The sequence below is a fragment of the Ruditapes philippinarum genome, unplaced genomic scaffold (assembly GCF_026571515.1).
Source record: "Ruditapes philippinarum isolate M1 unplaced genomic scaffold, ASM2657151v2 ctg899_1_1_1_1, whole genome shotgun sequence".
In the NCBI taxonomy this organism is placed as follows: domain Eukaryota; kingdom Metazoa; phylum Mollusca; class Bivalvia; order Venerida; family Veneridae; genus Ruditapes; species Ruditapes philippinarum.
In genome coordinates, this window is record NW_026856839.1 from 61,450 (window position 1) to 81,305 (window position 19,856).

The 19,856-nt window shown below is 35.8% G+C and overlaps 1 protein-coding gene across 1 annotated transcript; it reads left to right on the forward strand.

Moving 5' to 3' along the window:
* The first annotated feature begins 853 nt into the window (after positions 1 to 853).
* LOC132747868 (histidine N-alpha-methyltransferase-like) lies at positions 854 to 19,217 on the forward strand. Its single transcript, XM_060737393.1, has 7 exons — positions 854 to 1,113; positions 2,959 to 3,097; positions 3,519 to 3,621; positions 5,169 to 5,275; positions 10,745 to 10,822; positions 17,781 to 17,957; positions 19,092 to 19,217. Exons 1-7 carry the CDS (start codon positions 943 to 945, stop codon positions 19,118 to 19,120), a joined length of 804 nt encoding a protein of 267 aa, XP_060593376.1. The 5' UTR covers positions 854 to 942; the 3' UTR covers positions 19,121 to 19,217.
* The last annotated feature ends 639 nt before the right edge of the window (positions 19,218 to 19,856 follow it).

Consider the following 19,856-nt stretch of genomic DNA (forward strand, 5'->3'; position numbering starts at 1 on the left):
TGAAACATCATGTTTTCATGTAAACATCGGTAAAGACTGTTAAGTCATCGGTGTAAAATTTATACTTCACTTTTACATTGTTGACAGTAGATAAAATATATTTTATATATTGCGTATGAAAATTTGTCAAGCGTCATTTATTTTTATCGTCGGAAAGAAATAATAAAATGTTTAGCGAATCCTAAAAGAGTGCTCATGAAAACACTTGAAATGTTATGTTTAAAAAACGCATACTAAATGTGAATATTGTTGATACATATTTTGCATGACTACACTCGAGGTTTTCTTTTAAGTACTTCAAGTACATGTATAAATTTCTCTAAATTTAACTCTCCGGGTAGTTAATATGTCAACGGCCTTGAAAATCCAGTAGTTGGTCTGACCAGTATCTACATGTTTACACTACATTGAATACAGAACATTTCACTAAAAGGTCACAAAAAATGTCGGATATTATGGAACGCCAAATACACATAAATATCATCCAAACACATTGAAATATCATTTCAAATATTTGCAGAGCATTAAATAATTTGAAGAGCTTTAAATCGATCATTTTGAGAGCGTTCCAATATGAATTTTCAGCCTGGAGTGTACTCATAGGTGGAATGTATCAGAGAAATTAAATTGAATTCATACTAGCATTTAGAAATCCATCTGAATAGGACGAAATGAATTAATTACAGTAAGTGAAATTACATTCTAATCACGTGCATATTAACGTTGGAATTAATTTAAAGAAGGATACAAAATTGTTTGTTCGTGTTATTAGCGTTATGCAGAGAGAGGTTGAAGCAGATATATGTGTATATATGTCATTTGAGTTGATGTAACATTTGCGTTCCATAGAAACATAAACACATTATATAATTATACTTTGATTCGCACAACGCTACAGTATTATTGGTTTTTAACTTAACCATTTAGTTTACTACTTTAAGCATGGATATAAAAAGTGCATTAGTAGATGGACTAACGTCTGAACCTAAATACATTCCAGTATGGTTTAGGTACGACAAACAAGGGTCGCTTTTTAATGACAAGTGTTTATCGGACAATAAATTTTACTATTTTTATCAGTCGGAAGTAAATGTTCTTTCATGTAGTGCGCAGGTAATGTTTTGTTTTTCTTTACACTCATTTTCGTTTCAGATATCCCCATAGCCACGGTTGTTAACGCATGACTGAATCCAGGGATCTTTAATGTTTTCCCACCATTTTAACAAGCATCTACAATCACGATCTCTCCATCTGTATCTTCAGAAATTACACGATATTTATTAAAGCAGGACACGTCAATTATTTTTTAAATTATTTTTATTACTATTATTATAATTATTATTATTATTATTATTATTTTCATTATCGTTATCGTTATCGTTATCGTTGTCGTTGTCGTTGTCGTTGTTGGTGTTGTTGTTGTTACTAGTATTAGTAGTAGTAGTGATGGTGGTGGTGGTAGTGGTGGTGGGTAGTGGTGGTAGTAGTGGTGGTGGTGGTAGTGGTAGTAGTAGTAGTAGTAGTGGTAGTGGTAGTGGTAGTGGTAGTGGTAGTGGTAGTAGTAGTAGTAGTAGTAGTTGTAGTAGCAGTAGTATTTAAAAGTACGTCGAACCAAGTATAGGTCATAATTATGGCACCCTTCCAGATTTACTGGTGGAGAAAGACTTCTGGTGCCCTTCCGTGCATTATTACAGGCATGAATGGGCACCTGAGTAGAACTTGAGTAGCACTGCCGACTGTAAGCTAGCTGGATAGCTTCCTCACATGAAAAAACCAAAACTCCTGTCAGAGTTCGAACCTACAGCGGTAAGTGGTTTAAAATCAACGCCCAATCACTCGGCCATAGACGCCCCTTCTCTGTAAGTAACGGAATACTATAATATTATAATGCTTTTAAAATGATCCTCACTTTAAAAACGTCACAAGGAATGTAATTATCTAAACATTTCTTTACTTTTCGTTATTTGAAAATTAGTTCCTTTATTTGCTGGCGAGCCGCTTTAATTGTGAATAGTTGTATGCATGATCGATTACATGAACATACACATGTGCTGTAGTAATCAATTGTTACAGTATCTCCCCCTGTATGCAACAGGTCTAGCATTATATAGATGGGCTGGCTATCTGTTGTTCAACTCATTACATTACGTTAACATGTTGTTGTTTTTTTGTTTGTTTGTTGTTGTTGTTGTTTTTATGCTATCAAGCTGATTATCAGATTCATGTAAAGCAGCCTGCACTACTTTAAGGAAATGGAAAAAAGAGCACGTGTAATCATTTAAATGACCAATGTCATAATTTCTTAAAAAAATATCAGATTATACTCAATATTAAGCCAAGCAATAAATTAAATGCTTATGTCTTTGATACAATGTCGTATTAAAATATTGATCAATAATTCGTTTATGAAATTATTGCATGATGACGCTCAACCAGTATATTTTTTTCAATAAATACATAACGAAGGAAAACGCAGCACCGCAAACAAATTTATTCATTTCTTGCCATGGCATCTATAAGTGCAGGCAATATCACTTTTAATGACTCTAGTATTTAATCGAGTAAGTGCAGAAAATACATCTTTTAATAAAATATAATATTTTATCAGTCTGTAAAAAACAACAAGGTCATTCGAATAGAATTTGAAAGACCCTGACATTAATCAAGAAGTATTTTTATCAACTAAATTCCAGAAAATTAAATTCTATATTATTTTTTTTTATTTTAACGAATCGCGGCATAACCAGACGTTTACTTTAATGCAAGAACAGCGTTAAACGACAATTCAACTCTCATACAAAATCCACGAATTTGAATTCAGTAGTTCCTGCTTATTTTTATTTTAACTTTTACCATAAACACATACTAGTATTACAGGGTTGTTACAAAGCCCTTATAAAAGTTCCATCTGGTCGCTCTTGTTACCTTATATTGATATAACGTTACTATTTTTATCAGGAAATTGTTGAGCAAGTAACGTCACCATGTGTATTAGTGGAAATGGGCAGCGGCAATTCCGAGAAATCTCGCACTTTTATAGACACAATTTTAAAAAGACAGAAAAGTTTGACCTATATTCCGGTGGATATATCTGCAGGTAAGAAGCCCGTTTATGAATACCAAGGTTGCGCATCAATCTGATTGGCTGGTTTTGGACATATTTCAACAACTGGCCAATTGCTCAACGCCATTTCAATATTCTGAATCCCGGCCCTGTCTATGGTTTAACTTGTTACTTGTGCAAAGATCTTTAATTTTGTCACCATTGTCCAAACTTTGTATCTGTTGCATTGTCTTTGATGGTATTTCCTGACCCATTTATTTACTTCTGCTGTTAAGTGACTAAGGATTAGAAATTATGCTATAAGCTCTAATTTCAGTTGGACAGTAACATTAAATTAAATTAAATATGAAAATAAAAGGATGGAACCGATTGGATGAAATATCGAAATAATCTTAGTCGGCCTTTTTTCTTCTGTATTTTATATTTTTAGAAAATATACAATTCTGTTTTACAGATTTTCTTCAAGAATGTAGCGACGCTTTATCTAAGGACTATGGTGATAAACTAGATGTCAGACCAATTGCTGGAGACTACAGCGTCGGTATTAAACAAATCAGGTTCGATTTACTTTAGAATAAGTTTTGCAATTTGAGCCGATTTTTTCTCGTGACTGTCATAAACAAATAAGGTTCGAAATTAAGTTCTGTAACTTGAGATGACTTTATTCTCCCTTGTTTGATCTGACGAATTTGCACATTTTTTTCATCGTAAATATAGGCTTAATTGCCGTCGAACAGTCGAGGGGGTGTAAATTTAATGTCGGGTTCATGTAGGTATTTCCGAACCTCATTTTGTTGAAATTTAAGAACAGCTCCATTGGCAATGTGCTTTTCTAACATCGATTCACCTTCCATTGTGAATCAAGTTCTTCCGAGATCGCTTCATGGAACTAACCAGTACTGGTGTCATGGTCGTGACCCCAGTGGGACTTGAACCTACGATCCCTGGGTTGAGAATCCGACACTTCACTAACTAATTAAGACATCGCTTACTTTTGTGTTAATGTACGTAGAAAATATGACCTGGTCATTATTAGTTTCAAAGAAAGTAGATGTAATACGTGCTATGTAAGACAGTGATCTCGGAGCATGTCACGAGCAATGACCTTGAGCAGTGTCTTTGAAGCTCAATGGTGACCTATTCTTATCATATATCTTGAAATTAATTACAATGCTCTTTGTGTACATTATCATTGACATTCCTCGTGTTCATTATCATTCAAGCTTATTGTGTCCGTTGTCACTGAAGTCCCATTTGTCTGTTATCATTCAAGCTCATTGTGTCTGTCATCATTCAAGCCCATTGTGTCTGTTATCATTCAAGCTCATTGTGTCTGTTATCATTCAAGCTTATTGTGTCCGTTGTCACTGAAGTCCCATTGTGTCCGTTGTCACTGAAGTCCCATTTGTCTGTTATCATTCAAGCTCCTTGTGCCTGTTATCATTCAATCTCATTTGCTTGTTATCATTAAAACTCCTTTTGTTCGCTATCATTAAGTTTCATTCGCCTATTATCATTCAAGCTCCTTGTGGCCATTGTAAGTGAAATCCCATCTGTCAGTTATCATTCAATTTAATTGTGTCCGTTATCATTCAACCGTCTTGTGTCCGTTGTCACTGAAGTCCCATTTGTCCGTTGTCATTTAGGCTCCTTGCGTCTGTTATCATTCAAGTTACTTGTGTTAGTTATCATTCAATTTTATTGTGTCTGTTATCATGCAACCATCATGTGTTCGTTATCACTGAATACACATTTGTACGTTACCATTCAAGCGCATTGTGTCAGTTGTCATTTTTAAGTTCCTTGTGTCTGTTGGCACTCAGTTTTATTGCTTGTTTTAGTTTTATTTGTTCGTTATCATTCAAACTTCATGTACCTGTTATCATTCAATATATCTGTGTCTGTTATCATTCAATATCTCCGTGTCTGTTATCATTGAATCTTCTTGTGCCTGTTATTATTCCTCCACCCTACTACGTTTGTCAATTTTCACTGTTCAAAGTATTATTTGTCTGTTATAAGTTAAACTCCTTTTGGCCGTTATCATTTAAAACTATAAATTAATTGCATGTATATAATATGTTTCATTCATCATTGTTTTCAGTTCGATCCCTGGGCGTAAACTTATTGTTTGGCTAGGTGGGGGCTTTCAGAATCAGCCTTACAATGTTCAAGTAGAAAGAATTCGTAGTCTTTCTCAATGCATGTCAGGTAGGTTTCACACTAACTGATTTTCTTCTGTGATCCCCCGATGTCCGTTATCTAAACAGGTATACCCTTTCCGATACATGTACATTTAATAGGATTATAAATACATGTATATAGTAATTTTCCTCTGTTTTTTCACGGTTGTAGAAATGTGACATTGCCCATTACAATATTCAGAACAAGGTCAAAAATAAGGACATGCTTGTAACCGTATACCCATAAATGCACAGTCGCATTGATTTGACCTAAAATAGGTTTAATCTTATTTGTACTATATAATATCTATATACATGTATTAAAAAAGAATAGAAAAGGAACAAAATCTGATTTCTTGTTGCATTGGTATATGTATATAACAATATAATAAAAGATTGTTAACTTTTATTCCTAACTGCGGTTTAAAGTAAATTTTCGTCTTTTAATAATATGGGCCTAAGCTAAATATTTCGGTTGATATTTTCATCATATGCGTGCCAGTATAATTCTACATTAAATTTGTTTGTCAAATATTCAAAATACCAGACTGTCTAAGCACAAAAACAATTTTACAATAGTAACATACTTGTCAAAATAATGGTACCTTTTTACTTTCTATATCTTATTTATATGGTGGCTGATTTGTGCCATTCGTGTTTTCGCACCGCGAAAAGTCGAGAATGGCGGGGGCACGGAGCTTAAACACGCTTATGAGCGGGGAGGGGACTTCGCCTCGCGGGGTTCCGGAGCGAGATTTAAGAAAAATAAAAAATGCCAATTAGCGAGGACGCAGGGCGAAGTTTTTCTTATTAAATTTTACCCCGCATCCCCGCCAATAAGCGTTTCCCCCCTCCGCCGTTTTATATCTTATATCTCGCTCCGCGCCCTCGCTGGGCGACGTTTTATTTATTAAACTTCGCTCCGCGTCCCCGCTGATAAGCGTGTTTTCGCTCCGCGCCCCTGTTAGGAAGCGTGGTTTCGCTCCGCGTCCCCGCCGTTTTATTACTTAAATCTCGCCCCGCGACTCCGCGGGGAGTGATTTTATTTATTAAACTTCGCCTCGTGCGTGTATTCCCTCCGCTCCCGCTCCCCCCACCCCTCCGCAATTTTAACTTGTCAATTCTCGACTTTTCGCTTGGCGGGGTCGCAGTGCGAAAACACAAATGGCACAAATCTGCCACCACATGTTTGTCTAGTAAGTGTTCAACCTTTTTCATTTAACTTTGGGAAGGTCATTTGGTGCTTCAAACGTGCAATATCTGAAATTTAAGAAGTCAGCTATTTATTTAAAAAACAAGCTATGTTTGTAAAACACGTATGCCCCTCTATCGGCAGCCAATTAGTCATGTCATCAGGTTATTACGACTGACTTTTGACCTAGTGACCAAAAAATAATTTAGGGTTAATTACTGGTCATGACTAATCACTAGGTAATTATGACAACAAAGGTTGTGTGCAGCAATTTTATGACAAAGTTATTTCAAATATACCAAATAATATATTATGCATAAATTTCATGAATCATGTAGGTCTCATTAATGACAGCCAAGTTGTTGTATTACATATGACCTTAAAATATGTATACCAAAAGGATTTTTAGTTTAATAAAAAAATATCAACCAAGGCAACTTGAGTTGTTGAGTTATTGGTCAGAAACAGTCTTTACATACAAGGCCAATATGTTATTGACCTTTGACCCTTAAATCAATAGGGGTTACCTACTGGCCAAGACCAATGCACCTGTGAAGTTTGAAGGTAAAGGGCCCATGAGTTGGGATATTGATCAGAAAGCGTTGTTACCTATAAGGTCTATGTGATCTTGACCCCTGACCCGTTAACGCCAAAAATCCATTGAGGTCATCTTCTGACCAAATGCAATTCATTTGTAAAGCTTGAAGGTCAAGGGTCAATGGGTTGTCCAGTTATTGATACAAAACCATTTTGAAATACAAGGTCAATGCAACCTTGACCTTTGACCCTGACCCCAAAATCAATAGGGGTCATCTACTGGCCAAGACCAATGCAACTACATGTACAAAATTTGAGGGCCACCAGCCCATTGCTTGTCAATTTAATAACCGGAAACGATTTTTACCTACAAGGTCAATGTAACCGTGATCTTTGACGCTTTGACCCCAAAATCAATAGGGGTAATCAACTCGTCAAGTCCAATTCATCTACCAAATTTGAGGGCCAACAGTCCATGGGTTGTCAAGTTATTGATCGGAAACCGTTTTTATCTACAAGGTCAATGTGACCTTGACCTTTGACCCCTTGACCCCAAAATCAACAGGGGTAATCTTCTGGTCATGAACAATCATCATACCAAGTTTGAAGTTCCTAGGCCTAAATGTTCTTTAGTTATTGATCGGAAACCGTTTTTACCTACAAGGTCAATGTGACCTTGACCTTTGACCCATTGACCCCAAAATCAATAAGGGTCATCTGCTGGTCATGAACAATCATCAAACCAAGTTTGAAGTTCCTAGGCCTAAATGTTCTTTAGTTTTGATCAGAAACCGTATTTACCTACAAGGTCAATGTGACCTTGATCTTTGACCCATTGACCCCAAAGTCAATAGGGTCATCTGCTGGTCATGAACAATCACCATACCACGTTTGGAGTTCCTAGGCCGAAGCGTTTTTTAGTTATCACTCGGAAACTGTTTTACCTAATAGGCTAATATGACCTTGAACTTTGATCCCTTGACCCCAAAATCAATAGGGTTCATCTGCTGGTCATGAACAATTATCATAACCCGTTTAAAGTTCCTAGGCCTAAGCGTTCTTTAGTTATCACTCGGAAACCGTTTTTACCTACAAGGTCAATGTGACCTTGACCTTTGACACTTTGACCCCAAAATCAATAGGGGTCATCTACTGGTCATGAATAATCACCATACCAAGTTTGAAGTTCTTAGTCCTTAGCGTAATTTAGTTAACACTCGGAAACCATTTGGTCTACAGACCGACGGACCGACAGACCGACGGACCAACCGACAGACAAATGCAAAGCAATATACTAGTACCCCCACTTCTTTAAAGGGGGCATAACAACAACAAAAAACAAACATACCTCCACAAAATGGTGATCTAAGTTCGATTTCCGCCTTATTAACACATAACTACTTAATGTTTAAGCCGAGATCTGGATAACTAATAGTCTAGAACCATAGGGTCCATTTAGCAGATTCTTGAATGAGAAATCGTTGACATGCACAGGGTCTCAGAAATGCTATCATTTCATTTCTCAAAAACTTCTCTTTTTTTTTTGGGGGGGGGGGGGGGGAATGAGGGTATATTGTTACAGTATCCAAAAATTACTCATTTTTCATACAGATGAACAATCTTTTTGCTTTGATGGCAATCGCTTTAATTATGGTAAATTGGTATTTTGTATGGAAGTCAAAATACTATTTTGTTTACATTCTGCTACCTTTACGACAGATAACTGAAAATTCATCGCTACTTTTGTCAGTATTTAAACATGTAACATGTTGTTAATCTATTGTTAAACATTATTCAACATATGTTTGATATTACACATATTGATATAAATATGGATTTCTGGGGCATAATGCCTTTAAAATCATAGTTGTAGATTGAATAACCAATAAAAAAAAATATGTTATTCGGAAAATAGATGAGCCTCAATATTCATGCTAATTTTCATTAAAATTTTGAAAATGTATTTAAAAATAATATATTGTGTAATGAACAAAAACGTTATTAACACGTTGCACGGCACTGACAAACCATTTAAATTACCTAAAAGACGTCAAAATATGCAAAAGCTACAGGATACCGTTAGGTAAATACCGCAAAAAATCAGACATTAATCGCACATAGCATGTAAAATTTCTCTTGATACTTGAATCGTTTTCACTTTTTTAAAAAAAAAAATCTTAGTATGATTTTATAAACTTTGATTATTTCTTGAACTCATCTCTAAGCATTTGAAATATAACGCCGGATATTCAAGTTGTTTTCCCTATAAATACAGGATTTATTTTCAACGAGTGGTGAGACAATAAATATTGCACGTGTTGCGGTTGCCACGAGTGAAAATGTGATAACTTTCATACTTCAAAATGAAAATAAATCCTATATCTGTAAAAAAACTTGAATTTTCTGAGTATAATGTATTATATACATTTTTCATTCTTTTTAACATTACAACATGAAAGACTTCCCCCTAAATTGTGTGTATTGACTGAATTTAAAAGAAAGTAGTCCGGTAATTAATACATCATTGAAAATACGATTGCAGTGCAAAATAAATTTTACAGTAAAAATAGAAAAAAATGAAAATTCAAATTTTATTTCATCAATATTTCTCAAATATTTCATTTATAAGTATATAATAATAACAGTATACTACCAAAAACATGTGCATGAAAATGTATTCTTGTCGAACGCGATACTGTTGACCTCTTTTTTGAGTATATTGAAGTACATGTAAAGGCTGCATGAAATATACACGTAGTTATAACTTAATTCAGAGCAGGAAAATCTCTATATATTAGGTAAATAACATAAAATGATATAGCACATTTTTAGTAATAGTTATAAAGAAAGTTAACAGTATTTTAACAGCTAAAAGGAGGGACAGATAAGCGACCAACGAGTTCTATTTTTTGTTCACCCGAGCACACACTGCTTAGATGAGCTTATTTGATAGCAGTGTGTTCTCTAGTCGTCCAGTTCTTTAAATGGTAGTCCTTAAAAAATCCTTTAAATATTATCCATTAAACCACACTGTAGATTTTGATAAAACTTCATAGGAAAGATTATTAGATAACCATCTTCAAAAATTGTAAAATGGTTATTGTCTGATGCCTGAGAAGGTTAACAAGAGCTAAAAATATACTTTAAATTAAAAAAAAAGACATTATCCTTAGAAGCGAAAATGAGTACAGCTTAGCAGTTTTGCATGTAGCATCACCTTGTGGTTCTTTTATACAAAAGAGTTATAACAATCATGCATATTGGCCTCTAAGGGATCACCAAGTTTACATAGACCTGTAGAAAAACACATCTAATTATTTTTAAAACTGCAATTTCATAGCTTAGATATTGTACATGTAGAATCCCCTGTGGTCATTAAGTAAAGTTTCATTATCCATGCACCTTGGGAGATAGATACTCTTGTTTGGCTTATTAATTAACCAAAATTTTCCAAATACAGTAAATTGTTGGGAACTTGACATATACCAGGCACATGTTATATATTTAACCCTTACCAAGCTAAATATCTAAAATGAACTCGTCAATTGTTTTTAGGAATAATTTCGAAATAAGTGCTGACTAAATAGCGAACAGTGCAGACCATGAGCAGACGACACAGATGTACTGGCTGATACTGGTCTGTACTGATTGCATGGATAGAATCCGTTGGCTTGTAGCAAGCAAAAGCTTAGTGAAATTGTAACGGTTAAATCCAATAGAAATCTTAAGTCCAATTCATTTAGAAAACTATCATATTTATGATTTTAGAAGACGACCGGTTGCTGATTGCTCTGGACATTACACAAGATGCTACTGCAGTGGAAAATGCATATTTAGATCCAACAGGTATTGTTACTCTATTGTTATACGATGTGGTTTGTGTGAAGGCCTTGGAGGGCCATTTTTGAGTTTCGACTTACGGGTGTTTTACATAGTTATATCATTTGGCGTATGACTTAAAACTCGCGTATTTGTGTCACGTGCATGGTTCATCCTCTTCGAACATCTTAATGGCGGACCAGGAAGGTCCAGACGAGGTAAGTTCCTTACGTCTTAGTTTTTAACCTGGGTCCCTGCATTAGTAAAATAATTGAAAACAGAATATATGAGCCGCGTCATGACAAAACCAACATAATGGGTTTTCGACCAGCATGGATTCAGATCAGCCTGCGCATCCGCGCAGTATGATCAGGATCTATGCTGTTCGCTTACCAACCCTATTACAAGTAGAGAAACTGATAGCGAACAGCATGGATCCTGATCAGACTACGCGGATGTGCAGGGTGGTCTGGATCCATGCTGGTCGCAAACGCACTATGTTGGTTTTGTCGTGACGCGGCTCATATAAACAAACGTCTGCGAACAGTACGTTTATAATTTGCAATTTGCACTTTATCCAGAAAAAGTCGAAAACATTGTGTTTGCATGGCACCGTTTAAGCAAAATACCGGCACAAATGTTGTTATGATTTTATTCCTGATCAATGAAATGTATCAGAAAGGAACACTTCGGATCCTTTCCCATAATGCTATTCGGGTAATGTTATGTCATTTCAAAAATACAGAAATCCTTTCTTGATAAAAATAATAATAATAATAATAACAAGATATGTTTGTAAAACATGTATGCCCCCTATCAGCAGCCAATTAGTCATGTGATAAGGTTATTATGCATGACTTCTGACCCAGTGATCAAACAATTAATAAGGGTTATAAAGTATCTACTGGTCATGACCTTGACCTTTGACCCCTTGACCCAAAACTCAATAGGGGTCATCTGCTGGTCACGACCAATCATCATACAAAGTTTGAAGTTCCTAGGCCTAGGCGTTTTTAGTAAATTGATCAGAAACCGTTTTTACCTGAAAGGTCAATGTGACCTTGACCTTTGACCCCTTGACCCCAAAATCAATAGGGGTCATCTGCTGGTCATGACCAATCACCATGCCAAGTTTGAAGTTCTTAGGCCTAAGGGTTCTCTTATTATTGATCGGAAACCGTTTTAACATACAAGGTCAATGTGACCTTGACCTTTGACCCCAAAATCAATAGGGGTCATCTGCTGGTCATGACCAATCACCATGCCAAGTTTGAAGTTTCTAGGCCGAAGCGTTCTTTAGTTATTGATCAGAAACCGTTTTTACTTACAAGGTCATTGTGACCTTGACCTTTGACCCCTTGATCCCAAAATCAATAGGAGTAATCTGCTGGTCATGACAAATCACCATACCAAGTTTGAAGTTCCTAGGCCTAAGGGTTCTTTAGTTATTGATCGGAAACCGTTTTTACCTAAGAGGTCAATGTGACCTTGACCTTTGACCCCTTGACCCCAAAATCAATAGGGGTCATCTACTGATCATGACCAATCACCATACCAAGTTTGATGTTCCTAAGCCTTAAGGTTCTTTAGGTATTGATCGGAAACCGTTTTTACCTACAAGGTCAATGTGACCTTGACCTTTGACCCCTTGACCCCAAAATCAATAGGGGTCATCTACTGATCATGACCAATCACCATACCAAGTTTGAAGTTCCTAGGCCTTAAGGTTCTTTAGTTATTGATCAGAAACCGTTTTTGCTTACAAGGTCAATGTGACCTTGACCTTTGACCCCTTGACCCCAAAATCAATAGGGGTCATCTACTGGTCATGACCAATCACCATACCAAGTTTGAAGTTCCTAGGCCTTAAGGTTCTTTAGTTATTGATCGGAAACCGTTTTTGCTTTCAAGGTCAATGTGACCTTAACCTTTGACCCCTTGACCCCAAAATCAATAGGGGTCATCTACTGGTCATGACCAATCACCATACAAAGTTTGAAGTTCCTAGGCCTTAAGGTTCTTTAGTTATTGATCGGAAACTGTTTTTGCTTTCAAGGTCAATGTGACCTTGACCTTTGACCCCTTGACTCCAAAATCAATAGGGGTCATCTACTGGTCATGACCAATCACCATACCAAGTTTGAAGTTCCTAGGCCTTAAGGTTCTTTAGTTATTGATCGGAAACCGTTTTTGCTTTCAAGGTCAATGTGACCTTGACCTTTGACCCCTTGACCCCAAAATCAATAGGGGTCATCTACTGGTCATGACCAATCACCATACAAGTTTGAAGTTCCTAGGCCTTAAGGTTCTTTAGTTATTGATCGGAAACCGTTTTTGCTTTCAAGGTCAATGTGACCTTGACCTTTCACCCCTTGACTCCAAAATCAATAGGGGTCATCTACTGGTCATGACCAATCACCATACCAAGTTTGAAGTTCCTAGGCCTTAAGGTTCTTTAGTTATTGATCGGAAACCGTTTTTTGCTTTCAAGGTCAATGTGACCTTGACCTTTGACCCCTTGACCCCAAAATCAATAGGGGTCATCTACTGGTCATGACCAATCACCATACCAAGTTTGAAGTTCCTAGGCCTTAAGGTTCTTTAGTTATTGATCGGAAACCGTTTTTGCTTTCAAGGTCAATGTGACCTTGACCTTTCACCCCTTGACCCCAAAATCAATAGGGTCATCTACTGGTCATGATCAATCACCATACCAAGTTTGAAGTTCCTAGGCCTTAAGGTTCTTTAGTTATTGATCGGAAACCGTTTTTGCTTTCAAGGTCAATGTGACCTTGACCTTTGACCCCTTGACCCCAAAATCAATAGGGGTCATCTACTGGTCATGACCAATCACCATACCAAGTTTGAAGTTCCTAGGCCTAAGGGTTCTTTAGTTATTGATCGAAAACCGTTTTTGCTTTCAAGGTCAATGTGACCTTGACCTTTGACCCCTTGACCCCAAAATCAATAGGGGTCATCTACTGGTCATGACCAATCACCATACCAAGTTTGAAGTTCCTAGGCCTTAAGGTTCTTTAGTTATTGATCGGAAACCGTTTTTGCTTTCAAGGTCAATGTGACCTTGACCTTTGACCCCTTGACCCCAAAATCAATAGGGGTCATCTACTGGTCATGACCAATCACCATACCAAGTTTGAAGTTCCTAGGCCTAAGGGTTCTTTAGTTATTGATCGGAAACCGTTTTTGCTTTCAAGGTCAATGTGACCTTGACCTTTGACCCCTTGACCCCAAAATCAATAGGGGTCATCTACTGGTCATGACCAATCACCATACAAAGTTTGAAGTTCCTAGGCCTAAGGGTTCTTTAGTTATCACTCGGAAACCATTTGGTCTACGGACCGACGGACCGACGGATCGACGGACCGACGGACCGACAAGTGCAAAGCAATATACCCCCTTTTTTTCAAAATGGGGGCATAATAATAATAATAATAATAATGTATAATTTGTTGTTGTTTTTCTACTGGCGCTGATTTATGTAGTTTGAAAAATATAATCTTCGTTTATGTATCTCTTTAGGATGCAGCAAAACTTGAAAAAGGGAAAGCTGTCAAACTAAAACATACTGAAAGGCGTAATTACTTCTGACATAGTGCCTTTAGACAAATTGCAACCAGATGAGTTTCGGGCTTTCGGGAGATAGGATTTAATTGAAAGGAGCCTCAATAAATTAAGCAAACTTCAATTTTCTAAATGGAAGGATTTAATGATTTTAACTAAAAATGCTGTATTGCAGAAAAAAATCTGCAAAAAAAGATGGAAAATCGTGTATATTTGCAGAATAATTTAAAGATGAGATAGATTTATCGGCATAAATTCGACTCGAAGTGAATGGTCGTGTTGGCACCGTTACATATGCGAGGACTCTTACACAATGTCGATGACGCCATCATTTTGTCGATGGCTCGATAACACTTGAATAAATGTTAGTATTTGATTTTTAACACAGCTCTTTAAAGTTGAGCCATAGTTGGGGCAATGTTACATGCACGAGTTAGTGGATAAACTTTAATTCCATCTCAAGATGTGTCTTCTGGAGAACGAAAACACACAGTTCATTTTTGATGAAAGTTCTACGGGATTTTTCTTATCGAAGCTGCATCCAAAATGATGAGAAAGAAATGTACTACGTGGCATAACATTCTTCGACATTTGAAGAAAAGGAAACAAGCAAGAAATGAATATTTTTAGAAACTGTGTTTACCCTTCTTCAGCTTTCTTTTAGTCGAGACCTCTACAACGGAAGTGTCGATAGCTCTCGTTTATGCAGATCACCAAAATGTGAAAGAGCCACCGTTTAGTAGGGTTGAACCTACCCTAGTTATCATCAAAATAAACATATTAATCAAGTTTGATGTAATGATGAAGACATGACCGATATATTGAGATAATAACGTCTACATTTGACTTCAACAGAATCAGATTGCATATTTACATCTAGATATTCTTGAGATAACATATTTGATCAAGATTTGATGAAGGTTCAGTGTCACACATCCGCGCAGTCTGATCAGGATCCATGCCATTCGCTTACAAACCATATAGCAAATAGAGACAAAACGGATAGCGAACAGATAGCGGATGCGTACGCTGGTCTGGATCCATGCTGGTCGCAAACCCATTATGTTGGTTTTGTCATGGCGCGGCTTAAATATACAAACTGGGAATACGGTTCTAATCTTCAAACAAATGCTAAACATTGACAATCTGTTTTGAACTCTACATATATAAAGGTAGAAAAAAATATTTTGGATAAAAAAATAACATTTTATCGACCTACCTACCCTACCAAAACAAATATGATTTTAAATTTTGCCTTGCGCAATATTTATTTGCCACATCCTTAAAAAAACCAAATGGGAAAACTTTCAAAAGATCTTTTCTTGTTTAAAATTATAAAGATTTGTTTCTACACTTATCTATATATTTAAAGCAATTTATTATTAGCGTACGCACGTGCATTGTTAGTACTAAGAATATAAAATGATTTATCAATTCTCGAAATTATATTGTGCCAGGCTCAGTATAGTCTTCGGGTTGAATTAGCGTCCAATAGCACGTCCGGCTTAAACTTTGAATCTCTGACTGTGTCTTATTTACGCAAATACATGTCTTTAATAACATTTATTTCGCTGTAGTTAATTGTATTTTAGGTACTTCGGTATATAGTAGCTTGGTCAATACCGAGCAATACAGAACACAACCCATATTTTTCAGTCTTGTCTGTAATGTTCTTGTTAAAGATTCAATCCACTGAAATTTAGAGCTTCTGCTTTGTACAATTATGGTGGAAAACCTGAAATATATATATATACACACACTTCATACATGTTTTTTTTATAAATAGTTTGGTCCGTATTCTATGAGAATTGTTATCATTGTGTTTCAAGTCTTACGATGATACATACCCTCCAATATTTCCACTTCACAAACATCCTCTTCCCCGTCATAACCCGTGACGATAAATATGTGCGATACAAGAATAATAAAAATCATTTTTATTTACAGCGTATTTAAAATCATTTAACTTCAGCACTTAAAACACGTGTGTAATGCTTAGCTTTAGCCAAATTCGAAAGTCTAAAGTAAGTCGAAAGTAAAAATAAAAATAAAAAAAACACCCGAATGTCGAAATTTAAAAGGGCTATCCGGGCTTCAAGTGTTTAGTGAATAATGTTCATGTTGTAAGTAATGATCAGTGAGTAATGTTCATGTTGTAAGTAATCATCAGTGAGTAATGTTCATGTTGTAAGTAATCATCAGTGAGTAATGCTCATGTTGTAAGTAATCATCAGTGAGTAATGTTCATGTTATAAGTAATCATCGGTGAGTAATGTTCATGTTGTAAGTAATCATCGGTGAGTTATGTTCATGTTGTAAGAAATCATCGGTGAGTAATGTTCATGTTGTAAGTAATCATCGGTTAGTAATGTTTCAAGTTGTAAGTAATCATCGGTGAGTAATGTTCATGTTGTAAGTAATCATCAGTGAGTAATGTTCATGTTGTAAGTAATCATCGTTGAGTAATGTTCATGTTGTAAGTTATCATAAGTGAGTAATGTTCATGTTGTAAGTTATTATCAGTGAGTAATGTTCATGTTATAAGTAATCATCAGTGAGTAATGTTCATGTTGTAAGTAATCATCAGTGAGTAATGTTCATGTTGTAAGTAATCATCAGTGAGTAATGTTCATGTTGTAATTAATCATCAGTGAGTAATTTTCATGTTGTAAGTAATCATCAGTGAGTAATTTTCATGTTGTAAGTAATCATCAGTGAGTAATTTTCATGTTGTAAGTAATCATCAGTGAGTAATGTTCATGTTGTTCGTAGTGATAAGAGAGTATTGTAGTGCCTTGTGATCGATATTCATGGTGTGAGTTATACTCCTGTTGTTATTAGTGACAAATCAGTAATTCACATGATGTGAGTAGTGCTCAGCGAGTAATGTTCATGTTCATGAGTAGTAATAAATGAATAATGTTCATGATGTGGGGTCGGGGGTGTTATTTGTATTATTGGCAAAATTACAGATGAAATTAAAAAAATTTAAACCGTTAAATTTTAACATAACTTGGACATTTCTCATTATGTCTCAGAGCATTCAAATTTTAATTATCTTACTCAGCTAGAAGTTAAGTTATACTCTACTTTAATAAAAATATGAACACATAATTGAGCCATGTCACGACAAAACCAACATAATGGGTTTGCGACCAGCATGGATCCAGACCAGCCTGCGCATCCGCGCAGTCTGATCAGGATCCATGCTGTTCGCTATCAGTTTCTTTACTTGTTATAGGGTCTGTAAGCGAACAGCATGGATCCTGATCAGACTGCGCGGATGCGCAGGCTGGTCTGGATCCATGCTGGTCGCAAACTCATTATGTTGGTTTTGTCGTGACGCGGCTCATATGCTTATTAAAAAAGACGTTTTTTCTTCTTTTTTTCCCTTTTAAATCAGGAGTTGCGGCACCTTTATATCTGAATGCAATATGGCGACTAAATAGAGAATATGGGGCTGATATAGACACGGACAAGTTCAGACTAGAGGCCAAATTCGAAAAGAGCTCAGAGGATGATCGCTTGAGTCTACTTGTATTGAAAGCTGTTTCAAAATGTGATCAGCAATACAACATAGGTATGTTTATATCTTACTCAAGCTATTCTACAAGAAAAGCATTCATGCAAAGCATCAAAGGGCATCCAAGCAAGAAATGAAGCAAGTGAAGATTAACTAATAGACATTTGATGACCAGATATTCTTATAAACTTTTTAATGGTTACTAGTAATTGGTTTTTACCACAATTGTATAATACTGTATTTGAATGGCCGGACGAAAGACATAATATGTTTGCATTTCATTTCCTACAAAATTCTCCAGTTCGTTATTTATTACCCTAGCGTGACACGAATGACCGTTTCGTTAAACTAAAACTTCTTCTATAAATAGATTTTCGGACATTCACAATTTTAATGTCATCATTCTATTTATAGGTACAGCAATACATAATAACCCACTGTGTACTAATAAAAAAAACAAGAAGATTAATTGACGGATAAGATAATTTCATTTGAATACGTTTGCATTGCGAAATTCTCCAGTTCGTTATTCATTGTACATATCGCGACATTTCATTTTTGATAATCAAACAGCCTCATACCAATCAGAATGATCGGCTGTTATGACCGACGAAAAGGCCGGAAAAGTTGCAATTGCCCTTTCTCATTCCATAAGGGGCGTCGCGCTTCGGCGGGGACGCCAATAACTAACTCACAGATCAATTTAAGGTAGTACACCCCTAATGGGCACTATAAAATGTCCATTCAATGTTTAATGTCCCATTATGCCTCATTAATTCTATCATTTCTATCTTTCAACAGCTTTTGTTTTGAATCTTGTTACAATTTTAAAAACAAAGACTCGTTTACCATACACATAATTTCCTTCTTTTGCTCTAGTGAATAAGTTTCTTGTATGGAAGTCATAATACTAGTTTGTTTACAATTTGCTTATTTACCAAAGATTACTGGAATCTATGCATGCATTCTTGACTCTTTATTAATAGAAGAGCAATTTTAGAAATTTGTTCCAAATTCAAGTGGAAATAGTCAATTTGAATATTTCACAAATTGAGAAATGTGTGGATTAAACAAAATTGCTTTTAATTGTATATATTTTGCATATATATTTTGCAATTGCATACTTATATTGCATGTTTTATATATATTTGTCTATATATTTTGCAAATTGCATATTATTATTTATTTCAGGCGGTTTAGGTATTAATGTTAGCCTTTAAAGCTGGAGAGTATCTACGGTTCGCACGAGGCGGAGGCTGTCAGCTGTAAATATTCCGAGTCTCAGATACGTACTCTAACCAGAAAGGTGGACAGAAATCTTCTTACAAATGTGGACAGACAGTGACAACCACGTTGCATTATATGTTTTAATTGGAAAAGTAAAATCATCGTTAATGATTTATATCAGTGTTTCATTTTAAGTTGCGCATGCGGTGTGTGTGCGGACGCGAGCGTGTGCGTGTGTGTTTTTTGTTTGTTTGTATGTTTTTGTTTTTTTTTGGTCACACTATGCAGAATGCAAAAAGGCCAAATTGTTGTCTCTGTCGGATGAAGAACTCTTATCTATGCATTATATTTCACGACGTTTCCATAAGCTAAACTGAATAACCGTCTCTCACATGTAAAAGAAGTCCATAGCGGTCGAGGGCCAAGTGGTTTCAGGTCAACGACGAATAATCACTCGACTACCGCACCCCCAGGCCTCCGCATCTAAGTTGTGTTTATAAGCTTTAAACTACGTGTTAAAAGTAATCAGGGAGAATTATTAAATTCAGTTTTTTATACATTTAGATTTATTTTTCGAAAGGAGAAGGTAGGTTGCGTAACAATTACAAATTTTGAATAATTTAATTCAATTAAAAGCGGTGCGACATTAATTGTAAATGAAATCTGTGTACAAAATATTCCCTTTTCATTATTTATAAATGCATCTAGTTTATTTTGATAATGTTAATT

Excerpts from the sequence above, each read along its gene's own strand:
- LOC132747868 (XM_060737393.1), top strand. The coding sequence starts at position 943 with ATGGATATAAAAAGTGCATTAGTAGATGGACTAACGTCTGAACCTAAA. Across the intron at positions 3,622-5,168 it reads GTCGGTATTAAACAAATCAG|TTCGATCCCTGGGCGTAAAC; the intron begins GTTCGATTTACT and ends CATTGTTTTCAG. Across the intron at positions 5,276-10,744 it reads TCTTTCTCAATGCATGTCAG|AAGACGACCGGTTGCTGATT; the intron begins GTAGGTTTCACA and ends TTATGATTTTAG.